The 21,991-nt window shown below is 42.6% G+C and overlaps 2 protein-coding genes across 3 annotated transcripts in view; one reads left to right on the top strand and one right to left on the bottom strand.

Moving 5' to 3' along the window:
- Positions 1-9,315, top strand: part of loxhd1a (lipoxygenase homology PLAT domains 1a) — a 32,147-nt gene extending 22,832 nt beyond the window's left edge. The window contains exons 21-22 of the mRNA XM_056578002.1: positions 3,561-3,716; positions 7,421-9,315. Coding sequence (XP_056433977.1) covers positions 3,561-3,716; positions 7,421-7,901 — 637 coding nt within the window. The 3' untranslated portion in view covers positions 7,902-9,315. The remainder of the gene's footprint in view (positions 1-3,560; positions 3,717-7,420) is intronic.
- Positions 7,658-21,639, bottom strand: LOC130372184 (E3 ubiquitin-protein ligase RNF165-like). Of its 2 annotated transcripts, none has more exons than XM_056578014.1 (8): positions 21,301-21,639; positions 15,676-16,012; positions 14,622-14,747; positions 14,102-14,234; positions 13,909-14,013; positions 12,835-12,930; positions 12,635-12,747; positions 7,658-12,306 (listed from the first exon to the last, which is right to left on the bottom strand). In XM_056578014.1, exons 1-8 carry the CDS (start codon positions 21,359-21,361, stop codon positions 12,189-12,191), a joined length of 1,089 nt encoding a protein of 362 aa, XP_056433989.1. In that variant the 5' UTR covers positions 21,362-21,639; the 3' UTR covers positions 7,658-12,188. The 2 variants fall into 2 exon arrangements, with proteins under 2 accessions (XP_056433989.1, XP_056433990.1); XM_056578015.1 differs by having other exon boundaries at positions 12,835-12,918.
- Positions 21,640-21,991: the final 352 nt, after the last annotated feature.

The raw sequence follows: 21,991 nt of genomic DNA, 5'->3' as shown, positions 1-21,991 counted from the left end.
TGGCCTATCAGACTACCTGCAGGTCGCAGACATCTGGCCTATCAAACTACCTGTCCCCATTACGACCCCTTGCTGGTCGACCAGGCCATGGCCAAACCATCTTCTCCTGGTAACTGTTTGCCTGCCCTACCTTTTCCCTGCCTGCCATTAGACATTATTCTTGAGTTCAGTAAATCCCTTATTTCAGTTCTGTGACTCGTTGAAGTCCCCTCGCCACAACAATCGTTAATGGGAGGGAACTCAGTCTATGTGTTTTTGGTCTGAAAAATTATATTTTTACTTTGAAGCTGATGCTGGATCTTGAAAATTCACTTTCCATGTGATTACGTCAATCTATAAATTTGCTTATTTTGTTTATTCATATAAGCACTTCAATACAATTTAGAATACTTTTCGTAAGTGTGTTGACAGTGTTGACAAGTTGTTTTGGCTGATGTTCAACAAAATGGCCATAATTGAGCAATCTTAATCCCTAACTCTATTGACTATATTTAACTATATTTCTTAACCTTTTGAGTTTTTACATTCTAAAGGAATAAATATACATTCTACATGACACATGTATCCTCAAGACTCGAAAGACGAATCAGACGGGTACGTTTTGATAATTGGAGGAACAACTCAACAAAGAGGCATTCAAGAGCACAGCTCCCCATTCACCTGCTCTCCAACAGCTTTCATACTACGACTACAACCGAGGATTGGGCTGAAGGTCGCCAGGTAAGAGGGTCACTGGTTGAACTGAAACAACAGGCTCAATGTTGTTGTTTGCCTTTGTATTTAAATGAAATGCTGCACACCTGATAGGCAGAAGTGGTATTTTAACCTTTCAGTGCAAACGGTATGTATGTATCATTTCTTTATTTGCCTTTTGTATTTGACTTGAACTGTACACATTAGAGGAAGATAGAGTGGCTATCTGGAAATTTCAGAGCAACTGTTTCATATATATTTTTTATGTTTTTATTTCCCTTATATACAGTGCAGTGCATTGAGTGTTGGGCTCCTATGAAGACTCCATCGTGGAGATGTCCTATTCCAGATTAAGCTTTTGCTATTGGACTAAATATGTTATTTAAACAATTGCAAGCATCCTCACAAGATCCTACTTAAAAAGCGGGTGATGAGACAAGTAATATGTAATATATATTAACATACTGTATTATAATACATGAACATTATACCATGGAAGTTCTGATATCCACCAAAGGTCCAGCAAAGCCATTATGTCATTGTTCAAAAGCATCACATCAATCCCTGCTTAAATAACCTACCGCAGTGCGTGGGTGAACACACTTATTATTTTGTGATTTAGTGTAGAAATTCCTTTAAATGGATACTTGATACATACCGATTGGTTACCATAAAGTTATTCATTGCCATTATCTAACCAAACGAGACGAGAGAAGACATCCCTGCAGCCCTGGGCGGGCTTATCTTCCAGCTAACCCTCTGTGTTCCAGGTTTTCTCCAGGTTCAAATCTCTTGTCCATGACAAGCACAGAAAGAGTTCAACAAGAAGCTTGCCTCATAGTGGCTGTAAGGGGCCGTTGGTGAGGTGCAGGGACCTCCCAGGCACGGCCGCTGCATGTATAGTCCCCGTCTGGCCCTGATGTCAGGATGGATGCACAGGGCATGCCCCCTATGTGCAAATCTTCAAAATATTGGGAAAAAATTAAGGGTTAGGGCCTTAAGGTTATAAGAGCACCTCAAGGTTATATAAGTACCTCAAGGTTATAAGAGCACCAAGGTTATAGTAGCACAGCACCTCAAGGTCATATACTGTAAATGCCTAAGGTTATAAGAGCACCTCAATGTTATAAGAGCACCTCAAGGTTATTGAAGCACCTCAAGGTTATAAGAGCACCTAGAGGTTATAGAGGTACCTAATATAGAAGCACCTCAAGGTTATAAGAGCACCTAAAGGTTATAGAAGTACCTCAAGGTTATAGAAGTACCTAAAGGGAAAAAAGCTCAGCAGGAATTTCAGAATGAAAGCTTATCCTATTTGAACTCAGGCGATGACAAAATAGGCTCCTGTTAGCTTGTGTCTCCCTGCCAGAGCTCTGTCTCTAACCCCCCATGGTTGTTAAATTAATGATCAAAGAGCAACTGAGGTCTTGGGGCAAATCTTACCTAGGTATCACACCCAGCCAATTGTTCAACCTAGAGGGTGCAGGGCCAAGGGAAGCACAATTCGGCCAATCTTTAACACAAACCCGCGATAACCTTTGAAAGCAGCAATATTAAGTTTGTTGATTTCTGCTTTGTAGGTATAATCAAGCCGAGTATAAAATTGTTAAAGACCACCATAGGTCTATTCAGTGCTCTAAATTAACCATGTTTATTAAACTTAGGATGCTAAGGATGCTGCTATGCATGTCCTTACCATTTTCACTACCGTTAAGATATTGCAAGTTAGAATAAGGGTACTATATTTCTGGACGACATACTAAAATGGTCAAATCCTCTTTTTTCCAACACTATTGTATTAAAGCTAGGACATTCTGCTGCACATGGGGCTAAGCCAAGTCGCAGCCGTGCACATGTTAAACGTATGATAGTATCAGGCTTATCGAGTCAGTGAAGGCCCCCGAATTTGATGACAGCTCTTGGCATGCAGACAATAAAATAATAGAATAAAACCGTTTTAAATTGACAATTTTATTGCTGTACTAGCATTGTAGAACCATTTCATTGCAGGAACTCCAGTTATCCACCTGTTAGAAATTATAATGTGGTCAGTTAGTGAACTTCAGGAAACACATTTCCATAGTCATTGACCCTTTCATACTTTAAAGGAATTATAGCAGTTCCAAGTAAGAATTCTTGGAGGCTGCTGCTTCTGGGATCGGTAGCTTGGTGCCTGCTGCTTCTGGGGCCCATAGCTAAATGCCTGCTGCCTTTGAGGCTGCTGCCTGTAGCTTGGTGCCTACTCTCTCTTGCCGCCGTAGCTTGGAGCCTGCTGCTTCTTGCCACCATAGCTTGGTGCCTGCTGCTGCTGGCCCCCTAGCTGGGTGCCTGATCCTGCTGGGGCTCTTTCGGCACATATCCAATCTGCCAAGGAACATAGCTAGGCTTCTCCAGCTTATCGTGGTATTCTGTCAATCCTTTCCTGTAAGCTGTTGAGCATACTCATTAGCACATGACACCAAACTTTTTGACTTGACATTTTAAGATAAACTTATGTGTATCAGCGAGTAGTAGACACAACTGCAGTACCCTGGAAGAACCGTAACCAATTTTTTTATATGCTCACACTCAATGAAAACTGATAACGTTTTTGTTAAAAACATGCAGAAATAACCTTATTAGAACAGCCAGTCTGGCAATTGTGAGACACTACAGTAAACCCCTGAGCCTGAAGCAATGACTAAATGAAAATCCAATGATAACAGAACTGTCTTAATAGAGAGTCAAGTTAGCTCAGCTGCTGAATGTGGAGGTTTTTGATTGTTCTCTACATCCAATCACAGTCTTCTGATTGATTTGGTCCTAAGCAATAATACAACTCTAATTAATTAGAGAATTAATTGAAGTTATTTTCTTTTCTAATGTAGCGGAGGTGTGGACAGTTTTGACTTCTCCTCCAAGAATGTGGGTGACATCGCCAGCATCTGCCTGGGCCACACGCCCAAGGACGGGAAGAAAGTAAAGGGAGAGGCGTTCTGGCATGTGGAGGAGGTCATCGTCACGGAAAAAGAGATGGGGAACAGGTAAATACCTCCCCTGGAGACTTTTCACAGAGCCATCCTAGTAGGACCAACAGGTGCTGCTCATAACACTAACTATGGGTCTGCTACGTTCATGTACCAGGGCACGTAATAGACTAAACTAGGGTAGATACCACTCATTATACCAGGGACACTTTCACAGTCTCTGGCAGACTCAGGGGGGGTGAGCTCCCCATAGTGCCCCCATGACATCGCTAATGTGTACCCTAGAGTGGAAAACAAGGGGAAGGCCCATTGGCTTATGGGTGCACTTCCAATGGAAGAGTGCCCCCACACGATTGTGTCCCAGAGGGTTCCCTTTCCAGGAGAGATGTGATGCAGTGCTGTTTAGGGAACTCCTACAGGTGAGCAAACATGATGAAGTGCCCAATTAGGTGCTCCTCTAATGGATAAGGGCCTCCCCATTAGATACAATGTGATGTGGTGCCATAGAGGTGCCCTTCCAATGGGATAACTTTGAGGTTCCATCCAGGTACCCTCTTCGATGCCCTTCCAAGTGATAAAACACGAGTGCCCCTTACAATGGAGTGAGAAAACCCAGGGAAGAAAAATTGCTCACTGCTTTAGAGTCTCCCCTGCAAAGATTTCAATGTATACAGTTCCCTGTGGGTTTTTATCATTGAGATGGTTTGCAGCGAAGAATTAAATCCTCACAGAGGCCAGGAAGCATGCTGTTAGGCCGTTTCAGACAACCTTTGCCATAAACTTTTCCACGAAAAGAGTATGGTGGCGAGCAGCATGGGAATGACCAGACGGGAGCCCAGGTTATAGCAGTTCGCAACATTGTGTCCCATACACTGCATGACCCCGAGAGTTGCAGAGACACACCAGCTTGGTGAGACACACCACCTAAAGCACCACCAGGACCACCTCGGTGGTGCTGTCAATTGTGGCCGACAAGACCTTCACTGAGGTGTATTCACCATTCATTGTTTATCAAGTCCACACAATGTCAATGCCTAAAAGGACCCTCTCAGGAATGTTGCGAAAAACAATTGACTGAAGGTCTTTTTTTTAGCTTTAGGGTATGCAATATCTGCTTAGATGCACTGCGACAGGTGACCTGGATGTGGGCTAAAGAACAAGTGGAGGTGGCAGTGGGTGCAAGAGGATGATGTAATATAATCTAAGAGCAAAAGGTCAGACGAGTCTAGAGATGCTGGTGACACCACAAATGAGGGTCAGCTGAAGCTGCGGGAGCTAGCACACGGGACAAGCTCATAAGGCGTAGTCTCTCCGGTTCTACATGAAATAGAACCGGAGTTATAAAACATAACAATCGTGAAACTGCATTTGTTCACTTGATCTCTTGGAAGTCTGCTGCAAAAATCCAAAGTATCCATGATACACGGCATTTGTGGTTTTCACGTATGCATACATGCATCCCATTTGAAATGTATTGGTTTAAATGTCGTTCTGTGTAGCACGAAAAAGTCTGAGAAACACTCCCATTAAAAATGCATTAGTTTACATCTTATTTTGTATAGCACAAAAAAAGTCTGACAATCGCGCTCTTGAACACGATTCAATCGATACATTTTCGTGAGCATGAGCACAAATTGCGTGATGCTGGGTTGGATCTCTAATTATCATTCAGTTGCGTAGGGTCAACAGCTTTTAGTGATGAGAGAATTATATTTATTATCGAGCCATGGCCTCTCCCTGCTTGTTCCGTGACCGGACGAGGTTTTCCCAGGAGGTCAGCTAGGAAAGACGGACATCTTTTATGTTTAAAGTTAAGAATTGAACGCTGTAAGAAAATCCATGCTGAGCTGATTTTCAACTGACATATCGGTTCATTTGGCATATACAGTGAATCAGCAGCCGACTTTAAAGATCCCATGACGTGCTACTATTTGGATGCTTTTATATAGGTCTTAGTGGTCCCCTAATACTTTATCTAAAGTCTATTTCCCCAAATCAGCGTTGGTGCAGAATTACAGCCACTACGAGCCAGTCCCACAATGAGCTTTCCACAAGCGGGCCGTTTCTGTGTCTTTAGCTTTAAATGCTAATGAGGAGGAGAGAGGCGGGTCCAGGTGGAGGGTGGTAGTGTGGCTCTGAGCAGCTTGCGGCCACGGTACCATGCGCTAGTGTTTACAGTGGATTTATCGCAATGGCTCAGATTCATAATATCATCTGGAGGCTAAAATATTCTAGAACAGTCCGGGAGCCCCGGGCGGAGTCCTGGAGCTCTATATCTAAATAATGTTATATTATATTATGTAAAGATATCTATCTAATATAATATCACAGCCAAAAGCTGTGTGCCCCTCCGGATGATATTAGGAATCTTAAAGCGTCACTTTCTTGTGATACAATTTGCGCGCAGTGAAAGAAAATGATTGGACTGAGATAATGTCCAATGCCGCTGCAATATTGGAATAATGCCTTCAAAGTAGACTCCTCCAACCAGTGATGTGTTTCCTTTGGCATCAAAATATAAAGTTGAAGGTGGTTCCATCAGGAAGGTTGGTAGTCTGCATTGATCTCATTGATATGGGGGACTCTGATACTATCTGTGTCCAGCGTTCAGAGTGCAATGTATGAAGCGTAATTCGCTTCTGCTCCAACAGCCTAACCTGGAGAGAAATAAGAAAACACAGGAAAAGAGACAAGCGATTGCAAATGCAACTCTCTATAAATGTTCCAAAAGTCCAGACAAGCAGTAACACAAAGTGTGAAATTAATATGAAAGAATGCCAGTGTGCAGTCAGACATGTTCATATGAAAGTGAGTTTCATCTTTAACTGACTGATGTAGATTGTGGTTGCATTTAAAGTTGTGAAGTTAAGTACATTTGTGTTATTTTTATTCTAAAATATATTTGGCTGTTTTAAATTAAGAGAAATGTTAAGCCCAGTAGGGAGAGAAACTGGAGCCCTTATCCCTAGTACCATACTTTTGAAGGTAAAACCGGTGCAGACGTCTTTAAGGAAAAAATAACATAGAATAAATGAATCCTAACTTCCAGCAATTCTCGTCTATAAATATTGATACGTTGTCACAATAATGCGCTCCCCATCAACAACTGTTGTGAACATTTGACGGATCCTTACTTTACACAATGATAGCGAGTGGAATAATGCTCAGAATCGATGCTTGCTAGGTAACTTTCTGACAATAATTTACATTGCAATATAACCGTAATAATATTTTATCGTGATGAAATATAGAGACCAGTAGTACAGTATAACGCAGAACTAGAACTAGTAGTGATATTAATGATCATTTGTAAGGTTTAGCTAATGATTTTTTTTTCTTACATACATACATTTGTACAATATACAAAATTCTACATTTTATATTCCAATATCTATGTATACAGGGCCCTGAAGAAGCAGACTCATGATGAGTGTTATGAGGGACACCTGTTGGTGGTCTATGATCCATCCATTGGGTCAGGACTTTTCAATCAATGTGCTGGTAAAAAAGGAGATAGATTTTCAGTGGACAAACATTTAATGATGTGTTTGTCCATGATGAGCTATAAGACCCGCCCCTCAATCAACCCTTTGACTTGAAAAGTTACTGCTAAAACAAAAACAAATTTACTAGTATATGTTCTCATACGATTGTGAATGATTATTTTTCAGGTCCAGTTTAATATTTAATTTACAACAATAATATCTTTTGTATAATAAAAGTCCCAATCATCAGCCATCTTCCCCCCCCCATCCATTCAGGTACATATTTGCGTGCAACGCTCAGATCCCACTCTCGGCCAAGCGGGACGAGTTCATGACCTTCGAGTGCACGCGCACGGTGGAGAGCTTCGCCAGCAAGGCCAGCAGCCTGGTGCCTGTCAAGTACGAGATCATCGTCATCACGGCGGACCAGAAGGGCGCCGGCACCGACGCCAACGTCTTCATCACGCTCTACGGCACCAACGGTGACTCTGGCCGCAGGCAGCTCCGGCAGAAGTTCCGAAACCTGTTTGAGCGCGAGCAGGCGGACCGCTTTGTCCTGGAGATGCTGGACATGGGTGAGCTGCTCAGGGTGAAGATGGAGCACGACAACACAGGCCTGAGTCCGGGCTGGCTGCTGGACCGCGTGGAGGTCACCAACACCGCCAACGGGGTCACCACCGTCTTTATGTGTGGGAAGTGGCTGGACACCAAGAAGGCGGACGGACAGATCTTCAGGATTATTTACCCCAAATACTGATGATACCCCAAGAAACAAACACTACCCAACGTCCTAGACTTCCCTTGGTATGGAGGCATCGTTTTATTGCCTAAGGACTCATGGGATAAGTATAAAAAAGTGTACTGAAAACCTCAACGCTCAGGAACTGATGTTGGCTTTATATCTTTTTTTTTTTTTTACATTCATTTCGTAATTTATCAACAGCAATTAGAAATTGAGAGTTCATACTGACAATTATTCTCTTATTCAGGTATATATAAAGTTGCCATCCTTATCATTTTTAAAGTGGCAATCTCTAGGATCTCCAAAGATTTTCATTTAAATAAAAGGTCACCATCAACCACCAGATGAGCCAAAACAATGTGGATTGAGCCTGTGGACCACCAATGAAAACCCTGCATCTTCTGCAGTGTTATGAATAGGAAATGGTTGTCAGTGGCGACTATCACGCCAGGCATTCAAATCACAAGCTTTGCAGTTAGTGATGCGTTTTCCATTCTCCAGCAGTGGCCTGTTACACCAGAGTATGGCGGAGCCAACAGACTTGCTTTTCTCACCATAGGTGGTGCCAAAGAGAAGAACGGAGATATACAAGATGGCCGCTTGCATATGGATCAGGAATGCATCAACTCATTTTTTTTCATTATGTATAAAGCTTCGTCAATTATTTTCTTATGGTCACAATTTCACAGCAATCACTTTGATTTTAAGCAAGACGCGTGTAAGAGTATCAATTTGAGCTTCTAAAAGTTAAGTTAAAAAAAAAATGTAAATGATCAGTGGCACACACACCATATATTTTATCCAGTTTATTACAAAAAAAGGGAACATACAAAAGGAAAATATATAAGCAATGAAGTAAAACAAATATAAAAACAAATCAGAAGAGTTTGGGTTTAGCAATGCAACTTCAAAATCATTATCATTAGTAGTAATAAATAAATTACAAAATTCCACCAAATGAATTGTAACATTTACCCATAATATGCTCATCCATTACTTCATCAACACAATCATCCGTATTGAGCTATTGCTTTAATATTAATGATAAATAGTAAATATTAATGATAAATATATATTGAAAAACATTGCGCAGTCTCAGCTAAACAACAGATTTCATACAGATGCTGGCAGCCCTTTCACTGGCACTTTTTTGGGGGATATTATCCGTCCATTTAGTTATTCGGATTTGAAGCAGCAGCAAAAATGTATTCAATAGTTTTATTCTTTGTATGTATTTTCCACCATATACAATACCATTTAGACTACATTATAACCTGAGAAGAACATGCATTTTTAGAAAGGTTGTGCTTTGAAATCCTGTGTCGTCACCCGAGTTTCATGATATATAAGAGGATTCTGAATATTTATAATTCAAATGAGAAATACATTAATAAGTAAATGTTTTTTATGTATGAGATTACAGGTAAACTTGCCCCTCTGGTTTTACATATTCTTAATCAATATAGTTTGAAGGGAATTGAATCATTTAAATGAAGGACTGTTTTGTTTTCTTTGGGGAATATGTTTTCTTTTAATGATAATATGGATATAGAAACACAGAGTGAGGCCCTTACATTGCTGCAGTTGTTGTGCATGGAGAGAAATAGTAGAAATACTAAATAAGGATTGAAATCAGCAGTAAGCATGAGATCGCAGAGGGATTGTCGCTTCAGGTTCGTGCATTAGCTCGAGAGGCAGAGAATATGCAGATAATATTAAACTATGTTGGAATTGCATGATGCCAGTGAGAGGGTTCCCATATTAAAACAGCAGATCAGGAAAAAGCATGAAAAAAAATACAAAAACAAAGAAATCCCAAAGCATTCACTTCTCCCTCCGTTTCAGTTTGTCCACGAGGCCATAGCATAGGAGATCAGAGATTGCATTGAAGGGAATGTTACCAAGAGCCACAGCACCAGTGAGGAGAGAGAGAGAGACAGAAAGAGAGGGAGGGCCACACGATAGAGAAAAGAAAGAAGGCAGCCGAGCACATTAAACAATGCACAGCCAGCTTACGGAGGCAAAAAGCAGGGCTTTTTTTGTTTTCCATTTTCAAAGTACAACTGCATGCAAAGCATTCCCATTTAAAATCATTGCAAAAATGAGGTATACGTTTTTTTTTGTCCCAAATCATTTTGAGTTATTTCTATATAAATAAATAATGATTAAACCACCCACCCCCCACAAAAGAAATAACGTTATAAAATGACGTACATATCTACAATTAGTAATAAATTATGATTGTTAAATACTTAAGGCATCTCAACTGATAACACCCTGTGTAAACTAACAAAACTTCCCCACTGACTCGACCGCGAGGAGGCCGTGTCCATGGCAGTGCACCGGACAGGAGGACATATGCCCGCCGTAATCAGCGCTAATCTAAACCTCCTTTGTCCACAAAGCTTTAAAGGGTCTGGGATGGGGGGGAAATCCCAGATCCTCCTTCTAACTTTATGCCCACGGTGGTTACCGGGCTGAAGAAGGAACACTAGAGGTTTACTTCATCCAAATAGATGACAAATAAGCATGTTCATATTTAACCATGCATGTGAAGGAGCTTTTTGTTTTGCCATTTCCTTCTGTGTGCACTGTAAAGAGACCTCTTCCTCCGTCACACATTCTATACATTTTTTTCCTAGCGTTACAGCATAGCCACCAGCATGACGACCATAACGAGGGGAGCCCTGCTACAGAACACAGCACAACACAATAAACCCAGAGCGTGTCACCGTTTCCTTCTGCACGTTCCTCTCTACCTAACAATACTTATACCATCCTCCAATGCAATACGTAGGAAAAGAAAACGGTTCTTTGCTATATTTATAATCACATGTGCTTGTTATTGATAGGCAATAAAGGTTAACATCAGTGGGTTTCCATCGCTGCTACCGACAGTAGACGTGAATGAACACAAGCTACAAGTTCTGTTTGAACACTGCCACCTACCTCGTGCACATTAATTTTTTCCATTTTTTTTGTCGATAAGATAATCACAGCTCAGAAACTGTCATGCTCAGATTAGTCTGTAGCGTTCCTTTGAAAACGAAAAACACAAAGATCACCACCATGTCAACAACAGATAACATGCAGTCCAGCACACTGCTTGAACCAGAGAATGCGTGCCAGAACTGTACCAAGGCAGTTCATTGCAGCTCTACCTACACCCCCCTACACCTCGCTGAAGGGTGTGACGGGGCCAGGCCAGGCCCTACATGGAGGATATTTGCACTTTTATTATTTTTTCATGGTTTCCCTTATTTGGCTTTGAATTGTATAAACACTTCAGCGGCCATGTTTGTAGTCTAACTAAAGTAAACTCTTTGTGATTGAAGTCTTGAAACACTCAAATCTCTCTCACACTCACCCACAAAAACATTTATGAAAATCGCACAACATGGGAAGAGCACTCATTTAACCTGAGCATCAGGTCAAGCTACACCATAATACAAAAAAATATTTGGGTAACAGACTTTTCTAATGTTTATCTTAGCCTCTAACACACACACACACGCGCGCGCTTCACAGCGGTTATGTCACATGACCCTTTGGGTTACAAGATACACGTACGGTTGTATTGCAAAACGTAGAAACAGTGTGTTGGTTTGTTCCTCCAACAAAGCATAGGACTACCGGATGCAACTATATGGGCAACGCCACACCACCACCACCACACAACCACAAATGAACCATGAGGCGACGTATGGCAGAGGGGCGTTTCCTATTCCTTGGGTGGCCGAGTACACATTTTGACTGAATACATTTAGGGAAATAAAGAAATCCAAGGAATCCAACAAGTATAAAGTAGACAGCAGTGAGTAGAAGTACTAGTTTTTCCTTCAATTTGTTGGAATTGGACCATGGCTTAAGGAACATGCTACAACGCCCAGGCTACCTAGACTACAAGAACACACCACCAACATCCAGCAAGCTAGGAGTAAACCCTGGGTACATTAGTCAGTCTGTCCCCCCCACACACACACGCGCGTACACACACACAAACAGACACACACGCGCGTACACACACACAAACAAACAGACACGCGCGTGCGTACACACACACACACACACACACACACGCTCTTGTGCAGTTAGTAATCGTGGCTTGGCTCAGTAACGCGTGAGTCAGTGGGTGGGGGTTTAAGTCACGTGAAGGTCTGGACACATTTGGCAAAGCACCCATAAGGTGGGGAAAGTGTGTGTGTGTGTGGGGGGGGGGGGGGGGGGGGACCCTGCAAGGGGTGGAAGTCGATCTCGGGGTGTTTAGCCGGCATGTACTGTAGATGTTGAGCCTCATGCTTATCAGCTTCCGGGGTGCAGCTGTGTCTCAATGTCCACTCTGCAGATGGGACACTTCCTGCTGGTGGCCAGCCACTGGTCCACACAGCCCTGGTGGAAGAGATGCATGCAGGGGAGCCGCCTGCAGGGGGAGACAAAAGGAGGCTGCGGCTTCAGCTCATTGACTCATGGATTGGCTCGATTGACTGACAGAGGGGAGTATAGATACTTAAGGCCTACAAGTATTTGCCGTTCAACATGAAGAGCCTTTACATGCATAGCAGTTAGTAAGTAGTAGTCGATTTTTTACATGTAACCATATTCCAAAAATATTACAGCAGGACCATAAGAAAAATATTAAACAGATGAACATGCATATGTTCACATCATCGCACCCGACCCTGAATCAAGAAAGTCATCAAACGGATGCATTAGGCGTATGGATGTTTTAAGAATGATGTGGTTCTTACCTAACATCCTCAGCCTCTTCCAGCATGGACAAGCAGATTGTGCACTTCTCATCCACATCTGTCTCCTTCTCCTCCTCATCCTCCTCTCCCATCTTCCATTCTAGAGGCTTCCTCTGTTGATGCACCACATCACCCACAGAGGGTTAAATGGTGGGTGCGCTGAGTGAACCAGTATTTAATGTATTAGCAGTGAGTCCTACCTTCTTGTATTTGTGTGGGAAGGTGAATCTCTCGATGGTTGTATGCATTGCTCCTCTGCTCAAACTACCCAGGCGGTCCTCCAGCTGCAACAGTTCCTGAGCGAAACATCGACACAATGTTTAGAATAGAATATATATCATATATTTAAATTGAATCAACTATTTTTGGCACTCGGCCTATGGCCTCGTACCTGAATGGTTATTCAGTGTAACAGCACAACCTCTCTCGTGACCTTGATTTTAGATCATTTATTTGTCCCCACCAACACAGATAGGTTCCGCAACTGTTTGTACTGTTAACAATCAACACAAACATTTTTCTGCACCCTAGCTTGCTACTTTGTTTAGGTCTACACAGGCCACATGCTTTGTATCATGGCCCCTTTATTGTGCAACCAGTGCAATAAGAGTCTGCTGAGGGGCGCTTGGTGGCCGATGTCAGAGTCCGGTGAGTTAGTGGCATACGATCTCAAGATCAGCTCTCAGAGTGCAACGTGTCCAATCCAATAACTTGGTAGGAACAAACATCATAGCAAATAACCCAACAGAATGGGACAGGGTAGAGTGATGTGGCAGCAGAAACACAGCTTATTTTATCCACTACGTTCAAAAGTTTGGAATCACCAAGACAATTTGAGGTTTTCCATGAAAACTCACTCAAAGTAGTTGTCAGCTGTGCTAACATAATTGCACCAGGGTTTTTAATAATCAATTAACCTTTTAACATGATTAGCTAAACAATGTACCATTGGATCACAGGAGTGATGGTTTCTGGAAATGGGCCTCTTTACAACTATGTAGATATTCCATTAAAAATAAGCTGTTTCCAGCTAAAATAGTCATGTACCACATTAACAATGTCTAGACTGTATTTCTGATTCACTTAAAGTTATCTTCATTGAAAAAAAAGGACATTTCTAAGTGACCCCAAACTTTTGAACGGTAATGTACAGCATATATGACGTCTATTAAAGGTATCATCCAAACAAATGAATGATAATACGTGATAATAGCCTCCATGGCATTACGCTGGTCTAGGTTAATAAACTAATTGTCTCTGAAAGCTAACTGTACCTCATAGCTCTCCCGCACAGCAGTGGCGTGGCGTGAAGGGTTGAGGCCCTGCAGGGCCAGAAGATGGAGCTGGGGGTACGGGTAACTCCGGATCTCATGCACCACCTGAGAAGAGACATCAACACTAAACCTCATCCACAACTGGGGAATGGAAAACATATCATTGATTAACTGAATGTTATTAACCCCCTACCACTTGTGCAGAAGTTGAGTTCCTGGTGAAGTGGTGCATTCTGGGAGTGGCCAGGTAGTGCTGATAGTGCTGTGGAAGCTGCTGGAGCTGGTACTGATGGTGGGCCGAGAGGCCGGCGTCTACGCTCAGATCCCTGCCAGGACAACGACCAATGTTCAATTAACGACCAACCACAACATCTCACTCCTCAGTCCAATCCCCCCTCAAAAGAGCCTTTTCACAGAGGCACCATGGTAGGTTGAACACAGGTGTGCTCACACACTCACCAGTCTGCTTTCTTTACATACCAGAGCATGGGTAGTAGACTCCACTAGTGAAGATAAGTGCACTACTCTGAGGCTTTAGAAACCTCTAAAAAATATCGCCACAATCAACATTAACTCAATTAAACTAGGATGTCTCCTCAATTTGGGTTCCTGTCTCAATCCACTCCTCAACCACCATCAACCCTATGTCACTGCCAGCCAGGCAGAGAGCTACAGGAGGTGGGTGAGATAGGGGAATCTGCCCGGGTACTCACCAGTCTGTGCCCTCAGCAAGGTAGCGTGGCTGCTGGCCCACTGGCTGAGGAACATGGAGCCCTGGGGCATACTCATAGCCGGGGCGTAAACGCTGATGGATCAGAGGAACTCGCTCTTGGGCTCTTCTGTAATGGGAGCGCAGAACGATAAGTAATGATTTAAATAGAAAGGAGATGGAACTCATCTCACTGAGAGAATAGACCCTCTTCACAGAGGGGTTATTTTCACATTGACCATTGCTAGTGCTTCAACACACAACACAAAGACCGTGGGGGATGGGATGGACTGGATAATCATCTCACAATACAGAGTCTAGATAGTAAGGAGGTAATGCAAGCTTGTATTTTTATGGTTGTAATGTAATGTGTGAAGTAGAAGTTTGGATAGAGTAATAATACAAATACTAAGATAGATATTAGTTGAATTGGTGCAGCTTCAGCTAAAATAATCCTATTTACCACACTTTTTCCTTCGATGATGCCTCTGAACAGTGTATTTCAGAGGTTGTTAATAAAACGTGTACTTTTACATAGTAACAAGCAACTCATATTTGCACAGTAAATCCATTCAACACCAGAATCAGGCAGTTCCTTGGAAAGACTACAGGGTGGTGACACAGTGGTCCTGTGTATATCAATGGGTAGAGCAAGGCAGTAATGCTGCTAGGGTTAGGGTTTGATTTCCACTAGGGCTACTCAGGCTAAGAAAAGAATGCATTAATGGTTTTGCAAGATGCTTTGGATAAAAGCATGTGCATCCGTCCGTTGACGGATCTCATTGACTTTACATGGGGCGCTCTCGAAATGCATTGTGGGTCTGTCCGTTCTGTCGGCCCCGTTGCATGTGTCAAAAAGTTGAGAAATGTTCAACTTTTCAGGCAGCGACGGATCCGTCGGGCAATCAGATCGCGTTATGCAAATATACTTAAATACACTGTCCAATAAAATCTCCTTTGTAATAAAACCCGGGAAAACAGATGGATATGTAAAATAAACATCCGTGGAGGGACGTGTGTAGTGTGATCGCAGTGTAACCCCTTCTGACAGGTGGTACCTGTAGTGGGGGAGGGTCCGGCGGTCCTGGGTGTCCAGTAGCTGCTGCTGCTGGAGGAGGTATTGCTGCTGTAAAGCCTGAGGTAGGAAGGAGGGCCCGGACGCATCCTGGAATGTGGCCGGAGGAGGGGGTGGAGGTGGCGGTACTGACGCGGCCGTCAAGGTGGCGAGGGTCTGGTGGTGCACCGGGGGCAGGTGGGGGGCAAGCGCCGCCGTCAGGCGGGGCTGGCCGCCATGTCCCAGGGGGAACTCGGCAGAGACGGCCGCCTGCGGGGCCCCAAGGTGGATGTGTCGGCAAGAAGGGGCATGACTTTGTTGGTGTCGGGACAGCTGTGAGCCTAGAGGAGACAGATTGAAGCCAGATGTTATTTCCATGGCTGCATAAAGCAGATCCCAACCACAAAATGGACAAAAATAACAGACAAACATACAGGATGGAGTCGATGGACTAACAAACACGAAAAAGCTCTTTCTTTAAAACATATGCAATAGACAATACGTATAAGATAGAATAGCACATGCATCACATTAACGACATGAAGGAGATAAACAAACAGTAACAAAGACGGACACATGAGACAGGTGGCAGACACACAAGAGAACCAGAAGATTCACCCCGTAAATCCATGGGTCTGTTTGGAGGAGGTCCGAGAGGGAGTAAAGACCCTGGGTGAGTGTTGTGGTGTGTCTATAGTCGGCCAATAAAAGAAACGCTGGTGCTACGGGTTACACAGATTCATCCTAGTCTTACAGCGCCTTGTACCAGGGATACTTTATCTTTATCTGTTCAGTATGGAGATTAATCAATAGTGAGAGAGAATACCAATACGCTGCTCAATGAAATAAATGTACAGTTAACATGCATGAGTTGTATTTGAATGGCCTTTTTGTACTTTAATGAAAAGGATGGGAAAATAAAGTAGGTTAGATAGAAGGAAATGCATCATAGACCTGGAACACTATGTTAAATAAATAATGGCTATGATACCATTGTGAAAGTTGTCCACATAGACGTCACATATGAATGTCCTGTATAAAGCAGCCATTTCCTCTAGCACTGCTTATCTCGTTAAGCAAAGGCTTGTGTAGCAAATCCTTTCCTCTGACCACGCACCCCAGGTCAAGGCTATTTGGTTTATTTCTACAACCCATTACGGTTAGTCTTAGAAGGACTTCACCTTCAGTTCACAGGCCTATATCTTAACTCCCCCCCCCCCCCACTGCAAACACAGATGCCTCAGAAAGGGTCAAGAACAATATTTGAAAAATAAAAATATTTGAAGGAGGAAGACAATTGAATCATCCTTCTGAGGGTGTCTGGGAGCAAAAATAATAATTGTAAGGAGAGAGCTCCAAGGTCTATGAAGGCACACACACCCCTGGAAATACCCTTCTCCATTGCTTGAATCTGAGGACACCAGAGAGATGGCATTGCCAAGGAAGAGAATAGAAGAGTGGAGCGTGAATGGGTGGTGGTGCGGAGGGGAGGGAGGAGAAGACAGCTGCGACCCTCTTAAAGACCTCCAGCTGTCTGCTTTAAGAAACGGACACCGCTCGGAGGACCCACCCACTGGGAGAAACCAAGACCAGGGAGCTCAGAGAGCGGGATCCCCTATTGATCCAGCTCTATAGTGGAGCCCCTTTTGGACGTTAGAATGAGGCCTTCTGTTTCCTGTACTGTACGTCTTTGTCTGGGTGCGTTATTGGGCTGAGTTATTGTGTGTGTTGGTGGGAAATAATGTAATGGGGCTTCGTTCGTTTTGTAGTTCTTTTTCCAACACATACAAAAGGTATGGCATGCACATGCTAAAACCATGTTAGATTTCGGTTTATATTTTTGACGAAGGATAAATGTTGATTTTGAGTACCATTAAGTGCTGATAGAAATATTATAAGAATAATACTGTCCCTTCACTCCCAGGGACAGTTCACTGATGTTCACAGATTAGAGCATTACCAGAAAACGTTGGAACGTTAATATTGACAACTTTACTTAATGGAGAATGGGCTGCGTGTAATACGACGCAGGAAGATAGAAAGACATCTTATTCCATACATCACTGCAGCTGTCTGACATCACACCCCCTACCATATTTCCCTCCCACATCGGATTCCTCCTTCCATTACTGAAGCTTCCTCATCAAACCCTCCCCCCTTATCTGCTGACAAGTGGGAGTCCTTCGCAGCATAGTCAAGGACATTTCTGATGTCAAATCTTGTTCCATATTTAAATGGTGGGACCTTGGTCATGAGAAGACCTGTATGGTTTGTGCTGTTGAGAAGGATGGAAGGAAACAATTCCCCTTAACCACTTTAGTGCAAAGCGGATTACATGTTATGTTTGTTTTCAAATATGAAGCAACATCAGGACTTCCTAGTATTAGAAATACCTCGAGTAAGATGTTAAAATGCATTTGATGTGCTAAGAATTATTTATTTGGATTTCACAGAGAATTTGAGGACATTGCAATTATTGCAAAATCCATTTCAATTTGAAAACCAATGTTAAACAATCAAACTGGGGTAGATGAACCTGAAGTAATATAGCAATGTTAGATTAAAGACTAAAACTATTCAATACTTCAAACTGATATTTTTATTTGGATGAATTGGATTACAGAGAAGACAATCTTTAGATGAGGTTGAAAACAAGAGAACTTGAAAGTATGCTTAAAAATCGAATATTTGATATGAACAATTGAATGTTAACATGGACACACTTATGCTATTAGGAAATTCCTTATGAGCATATGCTGCTATATCAATATATAGTTTAAGAGGATTTTCTCCAAAGCATATGGTATACCTGAATGGTATATAGATTTTATTTTCATTAATTCCAAGATGTGAAAGCGCATATGAAGAGAACCAAGAACTTAACATGAGCAAAAGAGTGATGAATGCAAATTGATCAAATGGTAAAAGCGTACCAAACAAACAATAAGTTGGGATAACTATAGAATAATTGAAGGAAAAAGAGGAAATAATGAGGAAAAGTGATTGTTAAGTTCTGACTCAATGGGTTATACTAAGACGACACATTTTGGTTAACCATTAACCAGGAGTAAAGCATTTTCACTAACCCCTGGCCGAAAATAATGAATAAAAACTCAAAAATGGGGGGGGGAGGGGAACACACACACAATGAAATCAGCAAAGGGCACACTGAAAGTTAGATAAACACTAGATTCTTTATTGGAAAATATGAGTATAAATGGCACTGTATGATAATAGTAATAGAATTTCATGCAAATTAGGTGTAAAGAGGCAAAGCTGCCATCATGCTTTCTTTAGGGTTAACAGGAGAAGCAGCAACCAATGGGTAGATTTATATGCTTACAGCATATTCAGTACAGCAGGGACATTACTACAAATAGATTACATTCAAATCTCTGGTAAAAAATAATGATCATGCATTAGGATCTAATATAAGAACATGGGTAGAAAAACCACAACCAAAGAATACAAAACAAGAGGACACATTTTATATTCTACAAGGAATTCTACAGCAGTGCAGGATCTACAACATCCCTGTAAAATGGATAGCAGTCTGAGGGTGTTGTAGGAAGAGGAGGAAAGATTGAGAATGATAGTGTACCAAAAGCGGGGAGGGGTTTTACTACAATGGAGAGCATGAAAGAAGCTCAAGCCAATTGGATTGGGATCAGTTAAATGGATTAAAATAAAAACGTGTCCACACACAAGGAAGAGTGTTAGATTGTGATAAACAAGACACAGGTGCAGTGGACCATTCAAAGGGGAATACGACAATAGCACCCAACTTACAGTGCTGTCTAGGTGGCACTATGGCCATCAGGTGATTTATTTGTTAAGTAATTGTGTGCAGTGATTGAACTACCGAAATGTCATAATGTATTAAATAGAAAAGTCACAATGCACCTTATACTTATTGCATTGTGCCCTTTGCCCCAATTTAGTGCTACTAGCAGTGAAACACTAAATAAGTTTGATTCCAGCAGGGCTGTAATCAAACCTGGGAGATCAAAACTATCCACTTTACAGGCATTTACAGCAGAATGTAGTCTACCCACACTGATTGGGAAAAAAAAAAAATCACAATTACATTCTGTAGTATAAGGCTAAACGCTGAAATGGGTTACTTACTAAAGAGCAACATGACAGCTTCAATAAAGACAAACTGTTGTACAGAATGTTATTCTTTAGTCACACAGAAGGATACTTATGAGTGGGAACTCAGCTTTAATGCCAATGTCGTCTTCAGATGGAAAGAGGAAATGAGGAAGAAGGGGTTCACAATACAGCTAGATGCAGAGAACAGGCAGGGGCTACGGCAGACAGCGGCAGATGATCAGCAGATGATCGTTAGCTACAGAATGGAGGAGGGGGACAAAGGGCTGAGAAATGCAGAATGTAGCGCCAGCCTCGATACTATGGAGCAGGAAAAAGAACACAAATAAAAGCACAATGAAATCATTGGTGCTAGTGCATGTAGTAGTAGTTATTATTTAATCATCACACAGGCGGGTACTGCTGCAGTGAAGGGTGTGGAATATCTTTGGCCAATCAAAATGGCATATTTTTGTTCTCATAGTCAGAAACAAATCGGACTAAATCGGAGCATGTCGGTCATTGCATAGCAACTCATTATACAAGGTACCACGTTTTTGGAGTGAAGTGACTACAATCACAAAGGGAACTCGCAAACAGTCAGTCTTGGAACAAGATAATATGCAAGCGCTCCCCCCACACTTTGATGTTCAGACGGATTTCCAGCCTACCTTTCTGGGGTCGGGCCAATCACAACAGTTTATTTAATCTGGGGAGGGTTTGATACGATTATTGTATAAAGGAGCGCCATGTAGAAGCAGCGTTGAGGCATTGTCATAATCGTAAACAATCATAATCATAGACCACCGAGCTGCCACCGACATGTCACACGTTTCGTTGCCAGTTGTGTCCAATTACTTATTACCACAGGCATTTCGGTCTGCGCCCGTGGATAATGCCCTTTGGAAATCGAAAATGAACCGCATTAGCGAATGGTCTGGAGATGTCAGGATAGCCACCAGTAAACTCATCATGCAAACACGAACACTGATGTCCACTCGCTGGGCCGGATCAGAGAGCGGAGACAACACGTTAGCGTACAAGAACTGAGGCTCATTTCTACACATTTACAGTTCAGTCGTTTCATTGAATACAATTCGTGCTGAATGAATGTTTACGTCGCACCAGAACGTGAAGACACCGAACAACGGCCCGAATTCGCTGAGTGACGCCTGCGCACAGCAGCTGAGCGAAGACGGGCTCGAGCAGCCGTTTGACTTTGACAGGTGCGATGGTTTAGTGGTTAATGAGCCCGACGTTAATGAGCCCAACGACATGGCGGCCTACTGATAAACATACGGCTGGGATTTTATAAACACATCACAGGCGTGTACCACCGGTTTAAGTCGTGGTGGTTCCGTTGTATTGACGTTAACGTTAGCAGTACGGCTAATGTCCGTGCTAGCCACACGCTGTGTGTATTCGCCTTAATTTGCTAGCAGGTGTAAACTAGCGAGGGATGAAATCCATCAATATACCTGGAAAAACCTCCCAGAGAAATACGGTTGTAGTAAATAAAAAAAATACATCACCATACCTCTGTTTCTAACCGAGCCGAAGACGGGGAGAACTAAATATCCAACGTGTACCAACACCATCCTGGGTCCTTTGTTGTGTCCGTGCTGGTAGACAGCTGGTCCGGGGAAATAGTCCCTTTAATCTGAGCGCATTCACACAACACAGTGCTCAAAGACAAAGAAGCAAGCGACCAATCAGCGAAGATATTCCCGTAAAACCTTCGCGCTTCGGCCCCCTGCTTAGCCAATAGGCGCCAAGACATTATGCCGGTCTGCGTTTCACGAGGAGGCGGAGGTGTCTGAGTTTGTGAACAGCCCCCCAGGTCAATCAAAGCCACCGTCTCAGCCGTTTGGTGAGGAGACATCTGTCAACGCTGAGATTATATATATACGGTTCTACTTTGTTTGTTTTAGTAGTCCAAGTAGTACAACGAATATCCATAATCAACCCATCATACTATGTTATATCCCTGCAGGTTAGATTTAGCCTGCTAATTATTAATGTCAAAACGTTTTATGGATGTTGTCCGTCCTGAGAAATCGTCGTGGCCCATGACTGACAGAAGGGGAGCGGAGCGCCAGATGGTCTGGATAGAGAGGTCTCTGACCTGGGATATTCTTGCTCCTTCTACTAGTAGAAGAATTCATTCGACCACGAAGGATTTCTAGTCAAGCTATAATTGCACGTTAAATAAGCATTACCATCGTTTC

Source organism: Gadus chalcogrammus, chromosome 19 (assembly GCF_026213295.1).
Source record: "Gadus chalcogrammus isolate NIFS_2021 chromosome 19, NIFS_Gcha_1.0, whole genome shotgun sequence".
In the NCBI taxonomy this organism is placed as follows: domain Eukaryota; kingdom Metazoa; phylum Chordata; class Actinopteri; order Gadiformes; family Gadidae; genus Gadus; species Gadus chalcogrammus.
This window is presented reverse-complemented; position numbering and strand designations above follow the sequence as displayed.